The sequence below is a fragment of the Patella vulgata genome, chromosome 3 (assembly GCF_932274485.2).
Source record: "Patella vulgata chromosome 3, xgPatVulg1.2, whole genome shotgun sequence".
Taxonomy (NCBI): Eukaryota; Metazoa; Mollusca; class Gastropoda; family Patellidae; genus Patella; species Patella vulgata.
The window spans coordinates 89,997,035-90,018,878 of NC_065881.2; the positions used below are offsets into that span (position 1 = coordinate 89,997,035).

At 38.0% G+C, this 21,844-nt stretch overlaps 1 protein-coding gene across 3 annotated transcripts in view; it reads right to left on the minus strand.

Annotated features, from left to right (window-relative positions):
- Nucleotides 1-850: 850 nt before the first annotated feature.
- LOC126815445 (mucin-2) overlaps nucleotides 851-21,844 on the minus strand; it is a 61,699-nt gene continuing 40,705 nt past the window's right edge. For 2 of the 3 annotated variants that reach the window (XM_050541090.2, XM_050541089.2), the window contains exons 2-3: nucleotides 1,591-2,765; nucleotides 851-1,069 (exon numbers count right to left, since the gene is read on the minus strand). In XM_050541090.2, coding sequence (XP_050397047.1) covers nucleotides 983-1,069; nucleotides 1,591-2,760 — 1,257 coding nt within the window. In that variant the 5' untranslated portion in view covers nucleotides 2,761-2,765 and the 3' untranslated portion in view covers nucleotides 851-982. Of the gene's footprint in view, nucleotides 1,070-1,590; nucleotides 2,766-15,247; nucleotides 15,380-21,844 lie in introns of those variants that run through there. The other variant, XM_050541091.2, reaches the window with a different exon arrangement.

The window sequence follows — 21,844 nt, forward strand, 5'->3', positions numbered from 1 at the left end:
GAGTCTGGGGATGGGTGGGTTCGGAAAGTCATCGAATGCTGATTGTTTATAGAGTTTTTCCTGGCTATAATCTCTATCGTGTTCGCAAGGTTTGGGGGAAAAGGGGGCGTTACTCTGGAACGTGAAATATCGATTGGTTATATCCGTTTATGAATTTAATGCTTCACACCAAACTTGAAAACATTATATTGTAAACTGTTGACTCTATCGTGTTCGCAAGATTAACAGCAAAGGGGCGTAACAGCGGAAGGAAAGATCATGGAATACAAAATATCGATCCCAATGCTTGACACCAAAATCGTTAAAGTCTGTACCCTATGTTGCGTTGATAAGTTTTCCTGTAAATGCGAGGAGGGGGTGGAGGTGGGTGTGCGTGTATGTGTGTGTGAATATCAATATCTGGTTTGAGCATGATTACCGTCATTATCTATGTTGAAATCTCGTGTAAAACTGTGTCATTTGGATGTTACACTTGTATTTATCAGTTTTTATCACACATGTGTGACGAATGCATTATATTATTAGAATATCGCCATTTCTATATCCAATCTGAAATCTAAGGAGGAAAAATGATGAAACGTTTTCCTTGTTGGGGTTTAGATATATTTAGAACGTTCAGATTAACCACGCAACGCTCGTCTACGTCCATGTTCTGTTGGGACAAATTTAAACGGTCTCCATCTGTTGTACATAAATAACTTTAGTGGGGGTGTTGGATATCTCTAATGTGTACACGGGACCTTGGGTTTTATTCCAATCCGAACGACTATATTGTTTCTTGCCAGACTCCCTGTCCGTGCCCAGGACCGGATTAAGGGTCCCTAGTTGAAAATGTCACCACCGTATAATACACGAGGGTCAGTATAGATTTATTTGTCACAACCGTATACAACACGAGGATCGAATCCCAGGATAACCTGGTCAGTGAGACAACGCCTAATTCGCTGAGTCACCGTTATTACTCAGACTAATTGGATATACCTTATGTAAACAATCGTTGGCGTCGTTTTCTAAATTCTGCTATTTCAATCAAAACTTTTCTCATCGTGTGTATCACGGCTTGTTTAACCTGTAAATAAACAACAAATTTGCTACACAAATACATTATATCTTAAATATATATACCGGAATGAAACGATGTGAGGTTTAAATCCTACTTATTTGCATCGACATGGCTAATGAAGACGGACATGCCCCATGCAGTGTGCTATGAGGTAATTTTGACCGGGCAGCGGCGCTACGGCCTACTCTAATATCGAGTTCCAATAAGACAAACCTGTGGACAAGACAACAACACAGACATTGTAAGTAATAAACAACAAATATCAAATCAAGTGAATGGATCCACGGGCCAGTCAGTGGCGTCCACTGCGCTGTACACAGAGAGAGAGAGAGAGAGAGAGAGAGAGAGAGAGAGATGGGGTTTAACGTCCACTCGAAACAGGCTATGTCATTTCGGGACTGACATATGGTTTAATTCGCCTGCGCGTAGATGTCTTTAGCAGTGTGAGGAAACACTGCGCTGTACAGTCCCGGGCCTGTAAAAAGAAATATACCTCTAATAATAAACAAACTAAACGATCAACTCACAAATTTCTTTTTATCCATATTCCTCTTGTCCTTTAGGCGTGGTAAACCTTTGTCCAATCTGATTGGTGAAACTGGAAAGTCGTAGACTTTAGATTTTTTGGGAGGAACGGGATGTTGAGGTGGCGTGTTAGGAACGATTCCAGATATAGACGGCGACTTGGTCAGATATTGGTACCTCAGAATCTCGTGTTGTTCGGTGAATGATTTCTGGGAAGCGTTTAATGCCTTTAATTTCATAAACTTTGGAGTAGACGTGTTCATATTTTTGTGCCTCTTCATCACACGTCCATTCTTCACACCACCTCTTTTGGGTGTTTGGGGAATATTGGATTGGAGGTAATGCTGTACCTCGGGTCGCCGCTGATGTCTATTAGGCGTTGTACATGGCTTAAAAAGAGCTTCATTTGGACGACGTATAATGGGAGTTTTCGGTGTAGTCGGCAATGACGGGGTGGTTCGATGTGGCTTTGTTGGAGTCTTTGGTGTTGTCGGCATTGTAGGGATATATCGTCGTGGCTTTGTTGGAGTCTTCGGAATATTGTCAGAGTAACGTGGTACTGCTGAGACCAACAAATTATCGATTGGCTGCCTTACGGGTGTTCGATGTATAACAGGAGTGTTTGGTGTGGTTGCTATTACTGGGTTGAATTGCTGTGGCTTTGTTGGAGTCCTCGGAGTGCTGATGATTGAGATGGGGTTAGTTGGTGCGGATGCTGGTATGAGATCTGTTGCTATGCAGCAAGAACGCTTCAGACTCTGAGTTAGTAAATTCTTCGAGACGACATTATGCTTGCACGACTTCTTCGGCAGAGTCTTCTGGTGGGCAAGAGCATTGCTAGAAAAAGATGGTATTTGGCGTGAAGCTTTTGGGGAGTTAGTTGTATCCGATCGATTCCCCTGTGGTGCGCTATAAGTAACTACTCTTCCTACACCTGAAGTTTTCTTTTTCTTTGATTTAGTGTTTTTCTTGAAAGTGGGTACTTTTAATTCTTTCGTTCGGACCTGTGCTAATGGTGGTGATTGACTGTTTGGAATATTCATCGAAGCGGTCGTCCTGCTGGGGGATTGGGTACTAGTGGATTGAGAACTATCACCAACCTCAAGAATCAACGTTGATTTAAAAGGATTCCTGTACAAATTTCTTCTCTGGGTTTCTTTTTCTCTATCCATTGTCTCTATAAATATATTAACGTAATACATTTATTAGTAATATAAAATTATTCACTGTTCTGTATAATATATTAATATAAAATTATTCACTATTCTGTATAATATATTAATATAAAATTATTCACTGTTCTGTATACTATATTAATATAAAATTATTCTCTGTTCTGTATAATTTATTAATATAACATTATTCACTGTTCTCTATAATATATTAATATAACATTATTCACTGTTCTCTATAATATATTAATATAACATTATTCTCTGTTCTGTATAATTTATTAATATAACATTATTCACTGTTCTCTATAATATATTAATATAACATTATTCACTGTTCTGTATAATATATTAATATAAAATTATTCACTGTTCTGTATAATATATTAATATAACATTATTCTCTGTTATGTATAATTTATTAATATAACATTATTCACTGTTCTCTATAATATATTAATATAACATTATTCACTATTCTCTATAATATATTAATATAACATTATTCACTGTTCTCTATAATATATTAATATAACATTATTCACTGTTCTCTATAATATATTAATATAAAATTATTCACTGTTCTGTATAATATATTAATATAAAATTATTCACTGTTCTCTATAATATATTAATATAACATTATTCACTGTTCTCTATAATATATTAATATAAAATTATTCACTATTCTCTATAATATATTAATATAACATTATTCACTGTTCTCTATAATACATTAATATAACATTATTCACTGTTCTCTATAATATATTAATATAACATTATTCACTGTTCTCTATAATATATTAATATAAGTATAACATTATTCACTGTTCTCAATAATATATTAATATAACATTATTCACTGTTCTCTATAATATATTAATATAACATTATTCACCGTTCTCCATAATATATTAATAGAACATTATTCACTATTCCCTATAATATATTAATAGAACATTATTCACTATTCTCTATAATATTTTAATATAACATTATTCACTGTTCTGTGTAATATATTAATATAACATTATTCACCGTTCTCCATAATATATTAATAGAACATTATTCACTATTCTCTATAATATTTTAATATACCGCCTTATTGTAGATACATTATGTATCGGGCCTATCCGATGGCATCGAGAGTTGATTATGGTCTGGATAAGTTAGTAAATGTCTAATTAATAATTTAGATAACATTTCAGTCCTAAAGAAAGCCCTGCAGTAGGCAGATTTAGCTCGTGCATAATGTATGTTTAATATAACATTATTACTGTTCTCCGTGAATAAATTAATATTTTGAGAGATGAATAAATGCAAAAATACAGCATAAATATCATGAACATCCGCAAATATAACAAAAATTGAAACATGGTGTGAAATGATCCGATAAATAATGACTCTAAACGAATAGATATCCATGATATTCTCGGTTACCCTGTACGATCCAAATTGGTAGTTATATGGTTGTTATTGGTAACAATATTATGACATATAGCAGACATAATAATGCTCACAAGATAAAACTTGACATGTAATTATATTTTCATGTTTTGACTGTGATATGATATTCTACATGGTGTTACACACAATTTATATTCTGGGGTCATGTTTCCTTCTAGTTTATCCTAGATCGCCATCTTTATTGCGATACCACCTTGGAATTAACGTCGTTCGCACTGTGCATTTATTATAGGTTATTTTGAGACTAATACTACAGTATTTCATGTACCAGGCTAGAGGAGGGGAGGTGGGAGTGGGGGGGGGGGGGTATAATAGGGAACTTGTCTTTAGTAGGGTATCGTAACACTGTACTTTTTCATGTACCAGACTAGAGGAGGGGGGGGGGGGTTATAATAGGGACCTAGTCGTTAGTAGGGTATCGTCACACTGTACTGTTTCATGTACCAGGCTAGAGAAGGAGGGGGGAGAGTGGGTGGGGTATAATAGGGACTTTTGAATAAAATTTGTTCTTTCGTTAGAGCAGATTAACGTCTGTTTCCTTCGAGGGAGTTATCGCTGACAAATGAAAGGCAGGTTTTAACTCCATCCGAGCTAAAAAAAAAACAACGCTCTGTTTTCTGTCCCATCCGAACGGCCAGGCATTGTTTCTTGCCACGCTCGCTGACAAGGGGAAACAACGCAGTGCAACGTTTCTGTATTGTAGCCTGGTATTCCTGGTAAGTCAACCAGAGTCTTACTCATTGAACCACCACGGCTATACATGCAAATACCTTAAATATACATTATGCAAGAGCTAAATCTGCTGATTACATGTCTTTTTTTAGACCGTAAATGTTATATAAATTATTAATTAGACATTAATTAACTTACCCAGACCATAATCAACTCTCGATGCCATTTAAATACGGTTAATGATTTAGTTCTAAACTGGATAATCGAGACTTTATTTACCATCGTAACAAATAAATTATTGTGCCTATCGTTCTGTAATCGACGATTATTCCACACAGAGTGCAGTAATTTGACTGAAATTTTCAACATATTCCCTTTTCATTATCTTTTGTTTTAACTATTATAGCGAGAACTGTCAGCTCTTTATCTAAAACTTACATAATGCATGTTTAAATATTAGTAAGTTTAACCGTTATAGCGAAGAGGGAGAGGGAGAGAGAGAAAGAGAGAGGGGGGGGGGTAACGTCCACTCGACACAAACTAGACTAACATATGGTTCAATTTTATTTCCATAATTCACTTGCGCGTAGGGGTCTTTAGCAGTGGGAGGACACCGGAGGACCCGGAGTAAACCCACGAGGTTGGACAGGCGATCCTACTCCTTGTCACGTACAACCGGGGAATGGAAACCACGCCAGTTGACTCAATCCGGAGAATACTAAGAAGGATGGGAAGCTAGGAAAATGTGAATGATTCTGAATCTGATGGGGTTTTTTTTTATAAATCATTGTCAATGTTCCAGACAATAAATAAAATACAAAATGCGGATAATAACAAATGTGATCATTGCCGACTGAAATAGAATTTATTAAACTAATAGATGACGAGCTGTTAGAGAATAACAGATTGAGAATAATAAATACAGAATAAGCATTTCATTAGTCAAGTTACAGACTGAAAATACCGAGAATTCCCATAAATAATATCAATCTTGTAAGATATTTATACAGAATAAACAATAAGTCCATCGATTGATATTTGATGCAGACTCAATTAACTGCGAGGATATCTGAATAATGTCATAATTGAGTTTCTAAGCAAAATGCAAAATGTTACAATATTGTTCCCTTTTTGTCGTGGCAGTTAATAAATAATTTCATAGTTTGGAGAGTTGGAGAGAGAGAGAGAGAGAGAGAGAGAGAGAGAGAGAGAGGGAAATTATTTCAATTTTCAAGTTAGGCAAGGTTAAGGTTACTCTCTGCCTTATATACAACTGGCGGTAGTTTTTACTTTGATGTTCATAGCAGTTATATCTCATAACAACCTGTCATGACATCATCATTGGTTGATATATTCGTTCATATCAACCGCTGATGACGTCATGACAGGTTGATATTGCTAATGACATCATCTCAGGTCAATATATTCGGCTCATATCAACCGCTGATGACGTAGATGATCGAAATAATACAAAAAAACCCCACAGATATAAATTTTTATTCTTTTGACAATTAAAATTTGTTATGGTACAGTTTCTAACATTCAGGACCGAAATAGACGGCGTACTTATCGACATACATGTATTTAGATCGGTTATCCATGTCTAAGACATCTTTCAGAATTTTCTTTTCGTCCACATTGCGATTATTTCTCCACACACTACAAGACTTGAAAGTATTTATCGCCCAAGAGTTCCTTTGTAAAGTATTTTTGGGTACAGTCCACTTAAAACAGTCGGTCAAATCCTTCTCTGAACATACCGAAAACCTTCAATCATGGTTCATTGTCAGAATTCTTGGAAAAGAATGCCTTTTGGTCCAAATTTTCTGCAGGCTTTGGATAGATCCTCGTCGATATTTGCATTCACATCTATTTCATCGTCAATATGTTGGCTAAAAAGGATTGTGTATTCGTCTGACTTCGTATTACTATCCATTTTGTTTTTGCTTTCAATTCAATAGTCACAAAATGGCGACGTATAAACAAAAACATGCACGTCATTGCACGTGATTACTTCGGTAATTTTCGCTATTTAGCGGAAACTATCGAGCAATTATCCAATCGTTGTTGCCTTTTAATGGAAGAGCCCATTAAATTTAAGGGTGAACTGGCGTTGTATATGTCGGATATAAACCTACTCTCCCTATACCTCGGGTAGGTTAATATCCTATACGTACAAGCTTTGGATCGAAATCACAAGCAACCAGTCTCTAGTCGTTGGGATGGGACGAAAAACCGAGGTCCCGTGTACACATTGGCGTACATGTAAAACAGTTGGAATTCGATGTAAGAGTAGGCCTTAGCGCCGCTGTCTGGGCAAAATGTCCCCCATAGCATACGGTATGGCGTATGTCAGTCTTCATTAGCTCAGTCGGAACAGAAGGGCAGGACGTTAAACCCCATTTTATTTGATTTGACGTTGTAAACAAGTGATATAAAAGATTAATGGATTAATCAGCCGGATCTATGTTGATGAGGCTAAATGTACACTAGTGAAGGTAAATGACCATGCATGGTATATCTGGGGAAAACAACCATTACCAACATGGAATAATGCCGGTCAATATCAATAACTCACAATTCTCGGTCAAGGATCAAATAAATCTCTTCTTTTATCCTACTCTTTGTTCTCAAGTGATTAATGTATTATAGCCGACAGGGTAGATACTGAATTAAATTAAGCAAATCAATTCAAATTGGGCTGAACGTCCTTTTCTTTCTTTACCAAATGAGCTAATAAAGGCGGGCATACGCAATGACTTGTGTTATGGGGACATTTTGTACGGGTAGCGGCACTATGGCAATTAAATGAAATGTCCTACTTAACCGCACGAACACAACCAATGAAGACGGGAATACGCTACGTAGTGTGCTATGGGTGACATTTTGTCCGGGTAGAGTCTATTCTTATTTCTAATTTCAACAGTCAGGTGGGATTTTTTTTTCTACGAAGACTGATGAAATTAGTGCCACGGAATTTTATGGATAATGAGATAGGCTACGTCCTACCCACGCCACCCCGCACCACTGACACTAGGCTAGAAAATCTCATGGCCCTTTATCGATGGGATGTAATCGAGGCCCCTGTTTCGTGTGCCAGCGATCTATAGATCACTGAACCCCTGTCTCGAGAAGATGACTCTAACCTACGTATCAGATTAGCACCATCCTAGTTTAATCTCGCCTCGGAAATCGTCTTGACGTCAGACAGATATTAATGCCATATATTCAATACTTGCTCGTCTCCCTACAAAAGATATGATTAATTTCCATCAATTACTGAAGATTACAGCTCTTAGAACACAGATCGCCTAACGGATGTACCGTCCCATCGATTTTTGCTAACCACAAGTTTAACTCTGTGACACACCAATTAAATGCGAGATTGGTTGTTTGCAGCTGTTGCATGTAAAACTGATCTTCAGGCATTTTGTTGCGAGGAAAGCGGACACCATTTTCTACGTTTTCATTTTAATTACACGACATAAATCCTTGTTCTCTGTGTTCACAGACAAGATCAAGTAGACACATGTCTATTTAGAAATTAACTGGAGTTTGATACAGATGGTGACTACAGACATATCGATGTCATTAATACTAAAAGTGGTATCAAATGTTCTAGAATAATTCAGAAGCTACGAAATAACCCCCCACAAACAAATAACACCTTTTAACCAATCAAATTTCCGAATATCTGTCACTATACAGTTCTTGTTGTTGTTGTTGTTTATTACAGATTTAACGTCCAATACAATGAATATGATATTATGGACATAAAATCGCTCTACAGGGATAAACGCGCTTTAAGAACACGCTATTGTAGCCTCGATTCTCAATTCAAAACCCGGAGATTTGTTTTGTAACAGAATATACGACTATCTAGTAATTATCTAGAACCTTCAGATGTCAGATATGTTATCTGTTTAAACTGTGGACAACTCTCAATCATCTAGATCTGTTAATCATTTAGAGCTTCCAATCTGTTATCAGTATGGACAACTACCTATTAACAACTCAGAGCTGTTCAATCCTTTATCTATTAACAAATCAGAGCTGTTCAATACTTTATCTATTAACAACTAGAGCTGTCCAATCTTTTATCTATTAACAACTCGGAGCTGTCCAATCCTTTATCTATTAACAACTCAGAGCAGTTCAGTCCTTTATCTATTAACAACCCAGAGATGCCCAATTATCTATTAACAACCCAGAGCTGTCCAATCCTTTATTTATTAACCCAGAGCTGTCCAACCTTTTATTTATTAACAGTCCAGAGCAGTTCAATCCTTTATCTATGAACAACCCAGAGCTGCTTTCGGTTTAGAGATATAATCATCTTATTGTTAAAGTCATCTCGTCTTAAATATTCCGGTCGGGACGGGGCAGTAGTACGTTAAAACCAATTTCATTTGTTAAAGTCATTAATAAGTTATTTTGTCCGTGTAATTTTACCAGCCTACAGAAGATTAAATCCGTGTTTGTAATTAAAGACAATAACCAAGACCAATGTTTCTGTTGTTTTATCACTGACCGTAAAGTTAATCGATCGTACAGTTCTCTAGTATTATCACTGACCGTTAAGTTAACTGGTCATATAAACAAGACATACACAAGTCTGAACAATATCTTCATAACACAACGGTTCCAAACCTAATATACATGTTGGTGGTTAGATGGAGGGGCAACATATTATTAGCTTAGAGAAATCATCATGGTATTATTTCAAGTCCTTAATATGTTATTGTGCTTCTCGCGTTTACTGTTTATGCTTCACGATATTATTTTAACATAGATAACGTTTACTGTGTACCCCTCACGATATCATTTTAACATAGATAACATTTACTATGTACCCCTCACGATATCGTTTTAACATAGATAACGTTTACTGTGTACCCCTCAAGATATCCTTTTAACATAGATAACATTTACTGTGTACCCCTCACGATATCATTATAACATAGATAACGTTTACTGTGTACCCGTCACGATATCGTTTTAACATAGATAACATTTACTGTGTACTCCTCGCGATATCGTTTTAACATAGATAACGTTTACTGTGTACCTCTCACGATATCATTTTAACATAGATAACGTTTCCTGTGTACCTCTCACGATATCATTTTAACATAAATAACGTTTACTGTGTACTCCTCACGATAGCATTTTAACATAGATAAAGTTTACTATGTACCCCTCACGATAGCATTTTAACATAGATAACGTTTACTGTGTACCTCTCACGATATCATTTTAACATAAATAACGTTTACTGTGTACCCCTCACGATAGCATTTTAACATAGATAACGTTTACTATGTACCTCTCACGATATCATTTTAACACATAGATAACGTTTACTATGTACCTCTCACGATATCATTTTAACATAAATAACGTTTCCTGTGTACCTCTCACGATATCATTTTAACATAAATAACGTTTACTGTGTACCCCTCACGATAGCATTTTAACATAGATAACGTTTACTATGTATCCCTCACGATAGCATTTTAACATAGATAACGTTTACTGTGTACCCCTCACGATATCATTTTAACATAAATAACGTTTACTGTGTACCCGTCACGATTTTAACATATAGATAACGTTTACTGTGTACCCCCACCCCACCCACGATATCATTTTAACACATAAATAATGTTTACTGTGTAGCCCTCACGATATTATTTTAACATATAAATAACGTTTACTGTGTATCCTTCACGATATTATTTTAACATATAAATAACGTTTACTGTGTACCCCTCACGATCATAAATACACTGTGGGTATAAAAAAAGTGATTGTATCTTTTAGACATACAATGAACTTTGTACCTTTAAACTCACAGGAGAATATAATTTACCTTACACTGATTGATATCATTATGTAAGATTTAGAGAGAGAGAGAGAGAGAGAGAGAGAGTTTAACGCCCACTTGACACAAACTAGGTCATTTCGCGACTAACACAGAGAGAGAGAGATGGGGTTTAACATCCACTCGACACAAACTAGGTCACTTCGGGACTAACATATGGTTCAATTTTATTTCCATAATTCGCTTGCACGTAGGGGTCTTTAGCAGTGGGAGGAAACCGGAGGACCCGGAGAAAAGCCACGTACAACCGGGGAATCGAAACCACGCCAGTTGACTCAATGACAGACTTCGTGATACAGCACGCACGTGCTAACCAACCGACCATCCAACCCCCCGATTTAGATATAGAGTTCGCTATAATGGCTGAAAGGTAGATAATAAAAAATGAATATATTGAAAACTTCATTGAAATTATTTATTCTGAGTGAAGTTATTAGTGTGTGAAGATGTAGCGCAGATTGATTAAATTAAATTAACAAATGGCGATAGTTTTTCAATTCATTTAAATCTCGGTCATCCGATTATCAAGACTATTGATTATAGGCTTGTCATGTTAATAAATGTCTAAATAATAGTTTATATATCACTTGAAGTCAAAATAAAGATCTGCAATAATAAAGAGAGAGAAATGGGGTTTAACGTCCACTCGACACAAACTAAGTCATTTCGGGACTAACATATGGTTTAATTTTATTTACATAATTCGTTTGCGCGTAGGGGTCTTTAGTAGTGGGAGGAAACCGGAGGACCCGGAGAAAACCCACGAGGTGCAATAATAAAGAGATTCAACTCTTATATAATGCATCTTTAACAAGAGAATCAATTAGTATATCGATAACTGTCAGCTCTTTTATCTAAATCTTGCATTATGCACCTTCAAAAGATATTCCTATATAAAAACAATTATACAAACTTCGATATTAATGCCCTAAGGGGAGTGAGGCCGTTACCCCCCCCCCCTCTCTCTCTCTCTCTCTCTCTGTGGTATCATGCAGCCTATGATGGCATAAAAATGGGAGTTATCGACAAACAAACAAAACAGATGCGAGCGTACTAGATAAACCATGAACCAATCATGTTACCGGCATGGATTCAGGAATGACCCGCTAAACTCTATATTACCGGTAATACTCTTAACGAATCTCATTAGAGGAAGGGGTAAAATATGCTACTCGATGCTGATTAGTTGCCAAAAAAAAAGGCAAACAATGATTTGTCTCCGGGCGTTATTCAAAAAAGCATTCTGCCCACAGAGAACCATCTACTTCATACTTCATGAATAAAACTCTGTCCTAATTAGCCGCCATGTCCAAAAATTAGTATATTGTTTTGTAATACGGTTCTACTCAGTTTCACATCTGGCATAAATTCAAAGACTACATAAACTTTTAAAATTCCATTTTTTTTGTGTGTGTGAGTTAGTTGTATTTTACGTCCGCTTCCACCGAGGTGATATCGCAGACATAAAATTCCATTAAATGGAAGCAGAATAAATACTTCTCAAAATTCTCGAAATATACTTAGTGTTTTCGACTAAAATTTGTCGATTTAGGACTCAAAATGTCGGGATGTATGTTCTCAAGCGGAGCTTAATGTAGACAGGCAGTTTAGTACGCCAAATAAGTGGATCAAGTTGTCTAGTCAGGCCTCGAGTTCACAAAGCATTCTCAGACTTAAGAATTTATTCAAAATTGTTCGCCTTAATTTAACTAATATATAGCCCGTTATAAAACTTTTGTCGTTTTAATGTATCAAATACATGAATAGATAGGGTGTCCCACCATAAATAAATATCTCCAAATATCTCGACAATTACGCCACAATATTTATATATACACCAAGCCTCAAATCAGTTTCAAACATTTATAGTCAGTAAATAAACGATTATGTTGTACTTAATAAGCTATGACCATTTAACTATCCATAAATAATAGATTGAAAAACGGTTACAAGTGTCGGCCATAACATCTGGGCACTTTTGAGTAACAAAATAGGTTACGTGCCCTTATTTTGAAATTAGTCTCGCTTAACCGGTCTATCGACCATTCTTCGTCTGATTGACAGGTCGGGATAATGAAGACTACTTTTTTACGAAACATAACAGAAAGCTGGAACAAGAAATTGAATTTAGAAATATGCACGTTAGGCAACTCAACAATTGTTTTAAGAACCTTGTAAAAGTAAAATGAAACTACTGCTGTATCATGTCCTTGCCTAACCCGAGTATTTCAGGGATATTATTTGTGCTAAACCAAAATATGCCGCTCCTAACGGTATAGTTAATGATAAAAAAATTTCACGTGCGATGGCTATTTATAGATTCATAGACTCCTGTGCTGAGTGTTATCGAACCGCGTAACTAGCCAGAAATCACTTCAAGACAAGCCACTGAAGCGTGCACATTCGCCGTGTATCGAGTTCAACTTTCAGTAGAGACAATTTTGACTGCATGGGCCACACTACAATAGAAAAATATCTGCCAAGTTCTATGTTTCTGGATCAAAAGCCCTTTTCCACTTGGTCGCGACGAATTTCAAGACATTGACCCGTTTACATTATTCTAAAATAACCGGTCTCAGACCCGTGCAAGGCACGCTAATATGAAACTTTTCACAGAAAAGTTAACTTCAGTCCCTCAAATTACCCAGATGAAAACAATTATGGCGGTTGATTTAGTTTGGGCATATATTATGCAAGAGCTAAATCGGCCAATTGGCGGTGTTTCTTTGTGCCTAACATGTTATATAAAATATTAATTAGACATGTATTAACATGACAAGATTATAATCAACTCTCGATGCCACCCGATGGTTCCGATTTTCATTAGATTTGAATCCGATCTGCCGTGGCTTTATCTTGTGTAACTGTTTATGTGCACATCCTGTACATATACTATTTGTAATGTTTATTTCGTCATTCAACCCCGGCTTTATAGCGATCACATTTGTGAGCGTATTTTCAAATTGAAGGTCTGAAGTTAATCTACTTTCTGAAGGCAAGCCAAAATTAAATCTGTTTATTTGAAGAAAGTGAATGCCTGTAAACCATGAGAACTTGCCAAATTAAATAATTTTATTTAGAGGATTTATGATACTTTTTAAAAATCTTCAACGGTTCTGGAACAGATTTATCATTTCTACGTCTTAGTTTTAGACCGGTTTGTTATTAAAGGGGAATTCCACTACATTTCTACGTCTTAGATTTAGACCGGGTTGGTATTAAAGGTGAATTCCACTATAATTCTACGTCTTAGTTTTAGACCGGTTTGGAGGGGGGGGGGGGGGTTGGATGGCTGAATGGTTAGCGTGCGCGCGCTGTATCATAAAGTCTGTCATTGAGTCGACTGGCGTGGTTTCGAATCCCCGGTTGTACGTGACAAGGAGTAGTGTCGCCTGTCCAACCTCGTGGGTTTTCTCCGGGTCCTCCGGTTTCCTCCCACTGCTAAAGACCCCTACGCGCAAGCGAATTATTGAAATAAAATTAAACCATATGTTAGTCCCGAAATGACCTAGTTTGTGTCGAGTGGACGTTAAACCCCATTTCTCTCTCTCTCTAGACCGGTTTGGTATTAAAGGGGAATTCCACTACATTTGTTTAAAGTAGATATTGCTGCAGTGTTAACTATGACGACGAGGGTGTCTTTTGTAGGACAACTCGGTGAAATGTAAGTGTAATGGGAAACGTAATGATTACCATCTACAGGTAATTCTATTGATTGCCATCAACAGGTAATTCTAATGATTACCATCAACAGATAACTGTATATAGTGATTGCCATCAACAGGTAATTCTAGTGATTACCATCGACAGGTAACTCTAATGATTGTCATCAACAGGTAATTCTAATGATTACCATCGACAGGTAACTCTAATGATTGCTATCGACAGGTAACTCTAATGAATATCAACGACAGGTAACTGTAATGATTACTATCAACAGGTAACTCTAATGGTTACTATCAACAGGTAATTCTAATGATTACTATCAACAGGTAATTCTAATGAATACCATCGACAGGTAACTCTAATGAATATCAACGACAGGTAACTGTAATGATTACTATCAACAGGTAACTCTTATGATTACTATCAACAGGTAACTGCAATGATTACTATTAACAGGTAACTGTAATGATGGGCGAATGTTTGTTGGGTTGGGTGTTTTGTTTTTGCTACGCTTCTGCAGAGTTTAGCTAACCGGTAGTCACAGAGAAAGCCCACCTTTGTCCTTGTTATGTACAGGTAGCTTAGGATCGACTCCCACTGTCACCTCATGAGATAACAATCATTCAGGTGTAATTTACGAGACAACAGCTCAATTCATACACCATCTATCAACATATCTAAAGGTTGTTTGGTGGTATAATTCCACCACGTGTTGAAATACATGCACGTGTAGACACATCTCCATGCATCAATTATCTATTGGCATATATAAAGTAATATATAGAATGAATTTACCTTGCTGTGGCTGTTTAGAAGGAAGAAAATCTGGTTAAACGCCCACTCAACACAAACTAGGTCATTTCGGGAATAAGATATGGTTCAATATTATAGTTAAAGAATTCGCTTGCGCGTAGGTGTCTTTAGCAGTCTGCGCGTGTGTGGGGGGGGGGGGGGGGGGGGGCGAAAACTCTGAGATTGGATAACAATATACCCTTTGTCACGTTCACGCTGGGAATCGTAACCACGCCACTTGACTCAATGGCAGACCTTATGATGTAAAGCGTATACTTGACACAAAGAGCTGTCCGTTTTCATTATCCCAGTTGGAACAGAAGTTTGGGACGTTAAACTCCCATTTCATTCCGTTTCACAAAGTGGCGTGCACGTAAAAGAACCCTTGACGATTGGAATTCGACGAAGAGCAGGCGTGTGTCTGTCTTCATTAGCTTTTTTTATGCAAACAAGAAGGATAAAATGAAATGAAATGAAATGGGGTTTAACGTCCTACTGTTCTGCTCCAACAAAGGCTAATGAAGACGAGTATGCGCCATACAGTGTGCTATGAGGGAAATTTTGCCCGGGCAGCGGCACAACGACCTACTCTTATTTCAAATTCCAACTGTCAGGGGATCTCTTACGATCACGCCAATGTGTATAGGCACCTCGATTTTTCGTCCGAACCGAACGAGTTTACGGTGTCCCTTGCCAGACCCTCTGTCCTGCACCACTGACAAGGGGAAACCATGCCGGAAAATCCCGATGAACTTTCTAACACACGATCTCCAGGTTAGCGAGCCAACGCCCTACCCGCTAAGTCACAGACAAGTAGGACTTTAAACCGCCCATTTAATTCGTTCCTATTAAATGTATTTTTTTCTTTATCATATCTTGTTTACATTTTTTTTCATACAAGACTTGAATCACTTCACATGCCCCAGAAAAATCTAGATTATAATTTTCATATCTAGCACGCAGTACACTACCATTATAGTTTGTTTAAGAAAGGAGACGACATTTCTAGTTGATTTCCATAGTCCAGAATATTCTACCGTCTATAGTCAAGTTGTTTAAACTGTTAGCCAGAAATGTTGTTGACCTAGAACATATTGGTCACGTGAGTTCGAGAAAGATTAAAACGTATCATCGGGACTTCATAGTGCGTAATATTATTATCCAGTCTGATTGAATCATTCAACGAAGGGGCTTTGGGGATAGGGGACAGCCCCCCCCCCCCCCCCGCCCTCGTCCTCACCGATCGGTGCCCTTGTCAGGATAATAATTTATTAACACATTCAAAACCAGTGCCGGATTAACCTATAGGCTCGGTGGGCTGGTACCTATACCCCTATTACCCCTATAGTGTCTCAAGATCTAGGATTAACCTGTCGGCTGGTCAGGTGGAAGTCTGGGGTCATACTAAACTTGTGCTGGCCGTCTTCAAGTAATTCTGTTTGAGAACAGACACTAAGATAGTTGACAGACATTTTAAGTCCTAAATCGACGATTTTAGTCGAAAACTCTAAGTAGGCCGGGCCTATACTTCGAGAATTTTGTTGAGTATTTATTCTGCTGCCATTTAATAAGATTGAAAGAAGTTTGTTTAGTCTTTGTGTGTATGCCAGATGTGAACCGGGGTAGGCCAACATTACAAAACAGTATACTTATTGTTGGATATGGCGGCCATTTAAGACAGAGATCTATTCTTAAAGTAGAGTAGATAGTTGTCTGTGTCCAGAGATCCATTCTCGAAGTAGAGTAGCTAGTTGTCTGTGTCCAGAGATCTATTATCGTAGTAGAGTAGCTAGTTGTCTGTGTCCAGAGATCTATTATCGTAGTAGAGTAGCTAGTTGTCTGTGTCCAGAGATCTATTCTTGAGGAATGAAGAAGATAGACTTCTGTGTGCAGAATGGTCTAGGGTGTCAAGATTTAGGGGGTCGCCAACCAAGGTGTAGAATATTTTTAACACTGTCATGGTACCTTCTTAAACACCCGTCGCCGCCCTCGTCGTTCCTCATTTGTGTTTAAAACACACTTCCACCGTGCTGTAGCCGTCAGGGTGGGGAATAGGGAGGAGCCAAGGACCGTCCTGTAGTCGTCAGGGTGGGGATAGGGAGGAGCCTAGGACCGTCCTGTAGTCGTCAGGGTGGGGATAGGGAGGAGCCTAGGACCGTCCTCTAGTCGTCAGGGTGGGGATAGGGAGGAGCCTAGGACCGTCCTCTAGTCGTCAGGGTGTTGAATTGGGAGGAAATTAGGTTAGGACAGTCCTCTAGTCGTCAGGGTGTTGAATTGTGAGGAACTTAGGTTAGGACCGTCCTCTAGACGTCAACGTGGGGAATTGGAAGGGACCGTTCACCGTCCTCTAGACTTGGGGTGGGGGGTGAGGGGTAGGGAATTTGGAGGGACCTTTTACGTAGAATATCCTAGGGCTATGTAGGGTAAGAGAATTGGTCACTTTTCGCATTTCGTCAATTTCTAACAACTATCAAGGATTCTTTCATATGTACGGCCATCAGTACACGACTAGACCTCGGTTTTACGTCCCTTGCGAAATACTAGGCGCACTTTCCTTGTCAGCACACCAATAAACAATTAAATATATTTTACAAGAGTTTGTTTTTTCCACACATTTGGTTTCAGATTGTTTTTTCATACTTTGACTGGTACTTAACACGTGGCTTTTGATCATGACATACAGGTCCTCGTGTGTGTATTTATATTGAAACAATAAAATGTTTATATACTTTTTGATCGCGTAATACTAAGAAATATTTATATACTTTTTGTGCGTATTTCTATCAGTCTAACCTAATTGTGTTTCTATTTTTGATCTATTTATTATTTGTGTTTACAAACCAAATAAAACCTATATCTACCTACGTCATAATATATACGTATATATATATGTTTGTAACAGCCTGCTCGTGAGCACGTGCTGTTTACTTATATCAATATGTGATAGACTATGTACGTAGTTATTGACATGAGACGATATGATAATATACATGTATTCAAATATATCAACGTGTTTTACCAGGTGTTATGAAAGCACAGCCAACCTCGTGGGTTTTCTCCTGGTCCTCCGGTTTCCTCCCACTGCTAAAGACCCCTGCAAGCGAATTATTGAAATAAAATTGAACCATATGTTAGTCCCGAAATGGCCCAGTGGTGGACGTTAACCCCCCCCCCCCTGTCGCTCTTTGGGTCCAATGGTTTGGTTTTTTATATCAAGCTTGTACGTGACAAGGAATAGGGTCACCTGCCCAACCTCGTGGGTTTTCCCCGGGCCAACTGTTTTCCTCCAACTGCTACAAATATCTCTCTCTCTAAAAGCACAAGAGGGTGGGGTCGGCGGTCTAACGTGTCCGCATCAGACCACAAGGTCTGTTATTGAGTCCAAGTGACGTGGTTTAGATCACACACGTGTACGTGATAAGGAAATGGTCCCCTGTCTAACCTTTTTGGGTTGTGTTTTATATTAAATCTGCACAACAAAAAATACTTGTCTGATTATCATGTCAGAATTAAGGAAAAACAGGGTCAATTATTAAACACGAAACGTGGCTTATCTTAAAATTAAGGCAAACATGATCAATTATTATTAACTTAACACGAAATGTAACTTATCTTAAAATAAAAAAACAAGTTTGTTGGCTTTTAATGTTTGCTATCAGTTCGTCTCTTAGACAGATTAGTATTATACCGGAAGTATCTAATCATGTAAGCATGGTCCTGTTCCTCTACCATCATAAGGGACTGTTAACGCCCCTGGGTGGTCTAGTAGTCTAACACGCCAACTTTAGATCATATGGTCTGTCACTGAGTCTAATGGTTTAGTTTTTTATACCAAGCTTGTACGTGACGATGAATAGGGTCGCCTCTTCAACCAAAATCGTATGTTTCCCCGGGTCAACCGTTTTACTCTAACTGCCAAACCCCTCCACACAAACAAACTCCATCTCTCTCTCTCTCACCCACCCACACAAAAAAAATAGTCTTGGCTATTTTTGATGTAAAAGATCACATCGATCCCAATCTCATGCATTATCCAGAAATAGCCAAGAAGAACGACACGAGTGATAGATGGGCAGGGGTCGCGGAGTAGAAGTCAATGATTATGTATGCTTGGATATGTCATGAATATCGACGCAGAAGCCTGGTGATTAATTTAATGTCATTTCCGATTCTGCTGTATCAAATTTAGTAAATAAACATCGGCAGTGAATACAAGATAGGAAATAACATGAAATAAAACGAGGATTTAACGTCTTGTTGTTTCTAGCAACTGCGGGGAGAGGAGAGGAGGGGAGGGGTGGGGGTCACGGTGGGTAACACGCTGGCTCGCTAGCCTGGAGGTCAGGTGTTCGATCCCTGCATTGGCCGAGAAAATTCATATCCAGATTTTCCTGCGTGGTTTCCCCTTGTCAGTGGTGACGTAGGGCCTGACAAAGACAACTGTCTAGTCGTTCGGACGGTACCAAAATACGAGGTCCCGTGAACACATTGGCATGCACGTAAAAGATCCCTTGACAGATGGAATTCGATATAAGAGTAGGCCGTAGTGCCGCTGCCCGGGCAAAATTTCCCTCATAGCACACTGTATGGCGTATGTCCGTCTTCATTAGCCCAGTCCGGGGCAGAACAGTAAGACGTTAAACCCCATTCCATTTCATTTCATTTTCTAGCAACTGGGCGACCCTCATTTTCGCTTCTAGGAAATAAATTATACATCTATAATTAAACATCGGTATTAACAGACTGTTGAAGAGAAGATAAGGCTATTAAATTCTTTCCTGTTCAAAAGGGGAAGTTAATAATTTCATAAATTATAATTTATAACTCTTGAAAAGGGGTTATTGAATTCTAGTTGAGAAAGTTAGAGCCAATTCCATAAAGGCAGGTATGACTTCAGGTATGACTTCATCTGTCTAAACCAACCAGCACCAACCGGATTAACCGCTGACGGGCATACACGATGTATTATACTATGAGGAGAATTTGGCCAGGACAGCGACACAACCTCCTACTTTTAATACGACATCGAAAGGAGACGCAGACACGTTTAATGGTGACGAGTGTACGAAGGAGAATCAACATTAGTGTCAAGGGCTGCTGTATCAAAACAGGTGTTTTTTATTTAGAAAATGTTTCAACTGACCAGCAGTGAATATTCGCTAGGCCGCTACAATCACTGAGAAGGTAGATATCGATGTGGGTTAATTAGCTCACAATATTAACCCCATTCCACCTGCAAATTATTTTTTTTTTTTGGGGGGGGGGGGGGGAGGGGTGATAAGAAAATAAATAAAGGTGTTTGAAGTATAACTGGATAAAAATAATGTAGTGAGAAGCACTGGGACCTCCGTAAACTTCTGTTCCAGAGTTACCCTCTTTGTCCGTATTTTTTCAAATATGGGACGATGGAAGGACGAACTCTATCGATATTCAGCATTGTATGACCTGATCCTTAAAATTCTCCCCCCCCCCTTCCCCCCCCCCCCCCCCGTCCTTGAAAGCCTGGTTAACGCCATAGCGGCTTCACTTTCTAAATTTTGTGTCAAACATTGGGGGTTATGAACTCTATTGATATACAGTGCCAATAAAGTGATCTTCCGTTCCGGGGTTGCTCTACATTCTTTGAAAACCTTGTTAACGCAATAGAGACTTACGTTTTTAGCGGATTTTCGATATTCAGTGTTCCGCGACAAGGATGACCCTGTTGATATTCCGCAATGTTATGTTCTTTGTCACAGAGATATAACAGGCAAGTGAACACGATAGATTCTTGACGGATGCCAGATAATTACTCAATTTATAAACCAACCAAGTTTTCCTTTCGAATCATCTGCTGTCGAGACATGCATGTAGATGCATGATCATATTGCCACACTCTGCGTGGCTATCTTTCAAATTTCTTTTGAAGCATTGGTGTCAAATTTCAAATTTTCGGCGTTCCGTGAGATAGAATCAATATTTTTGAAAGGATTGTTGCCACTAGAGAATGAATCTTAATGATTTGCAGCGTTCCCTAACTTTTTGTTGTGGCGTTATTCCTATTTTCCCGTAAACTTTGTAGAGCCCAGAGCTTTGTTTTAATGCCGAGAAGCATTTCGGTCACACAATAAACTCTGTTTCTAGCTTTATTCTAAAAAAATATGATCTGAAAATCATGCAAAAAAATGAAATTTTCAATAATTAAATTAAAATAATTTTGCAAGCAAGGCTGTTATTTTGATTTTCGAATTTGGTGTGAAGCATTTGAGCCATAAGAGAATAAACACTATCGATTTTAATTATATTTCGAATTTAGTGTAAAGCACGGGAACAACAAGAGAATGGAGGAACCCTATCGATTGTCCGATAATTCGTTTATTAGTTAGCAGTGTGTGTCTTTGTAACAAATTCTAGAAAATATTTTAGGTATTTTTTTTTATCAAATTTTGTGCGAATTATTGGGCCAATGGTTGCTTCACAACGTGAAGACACTATCATAAAGTTTCGAGAAAACTGTAGATCTGGGGACAGTATCATATGTCGTCAAGACAATGTTTACTCAAAATCTCGAGAAAATTTACACAGGATGTCAATATCCTAAGAACATTATCTCGAATTCTC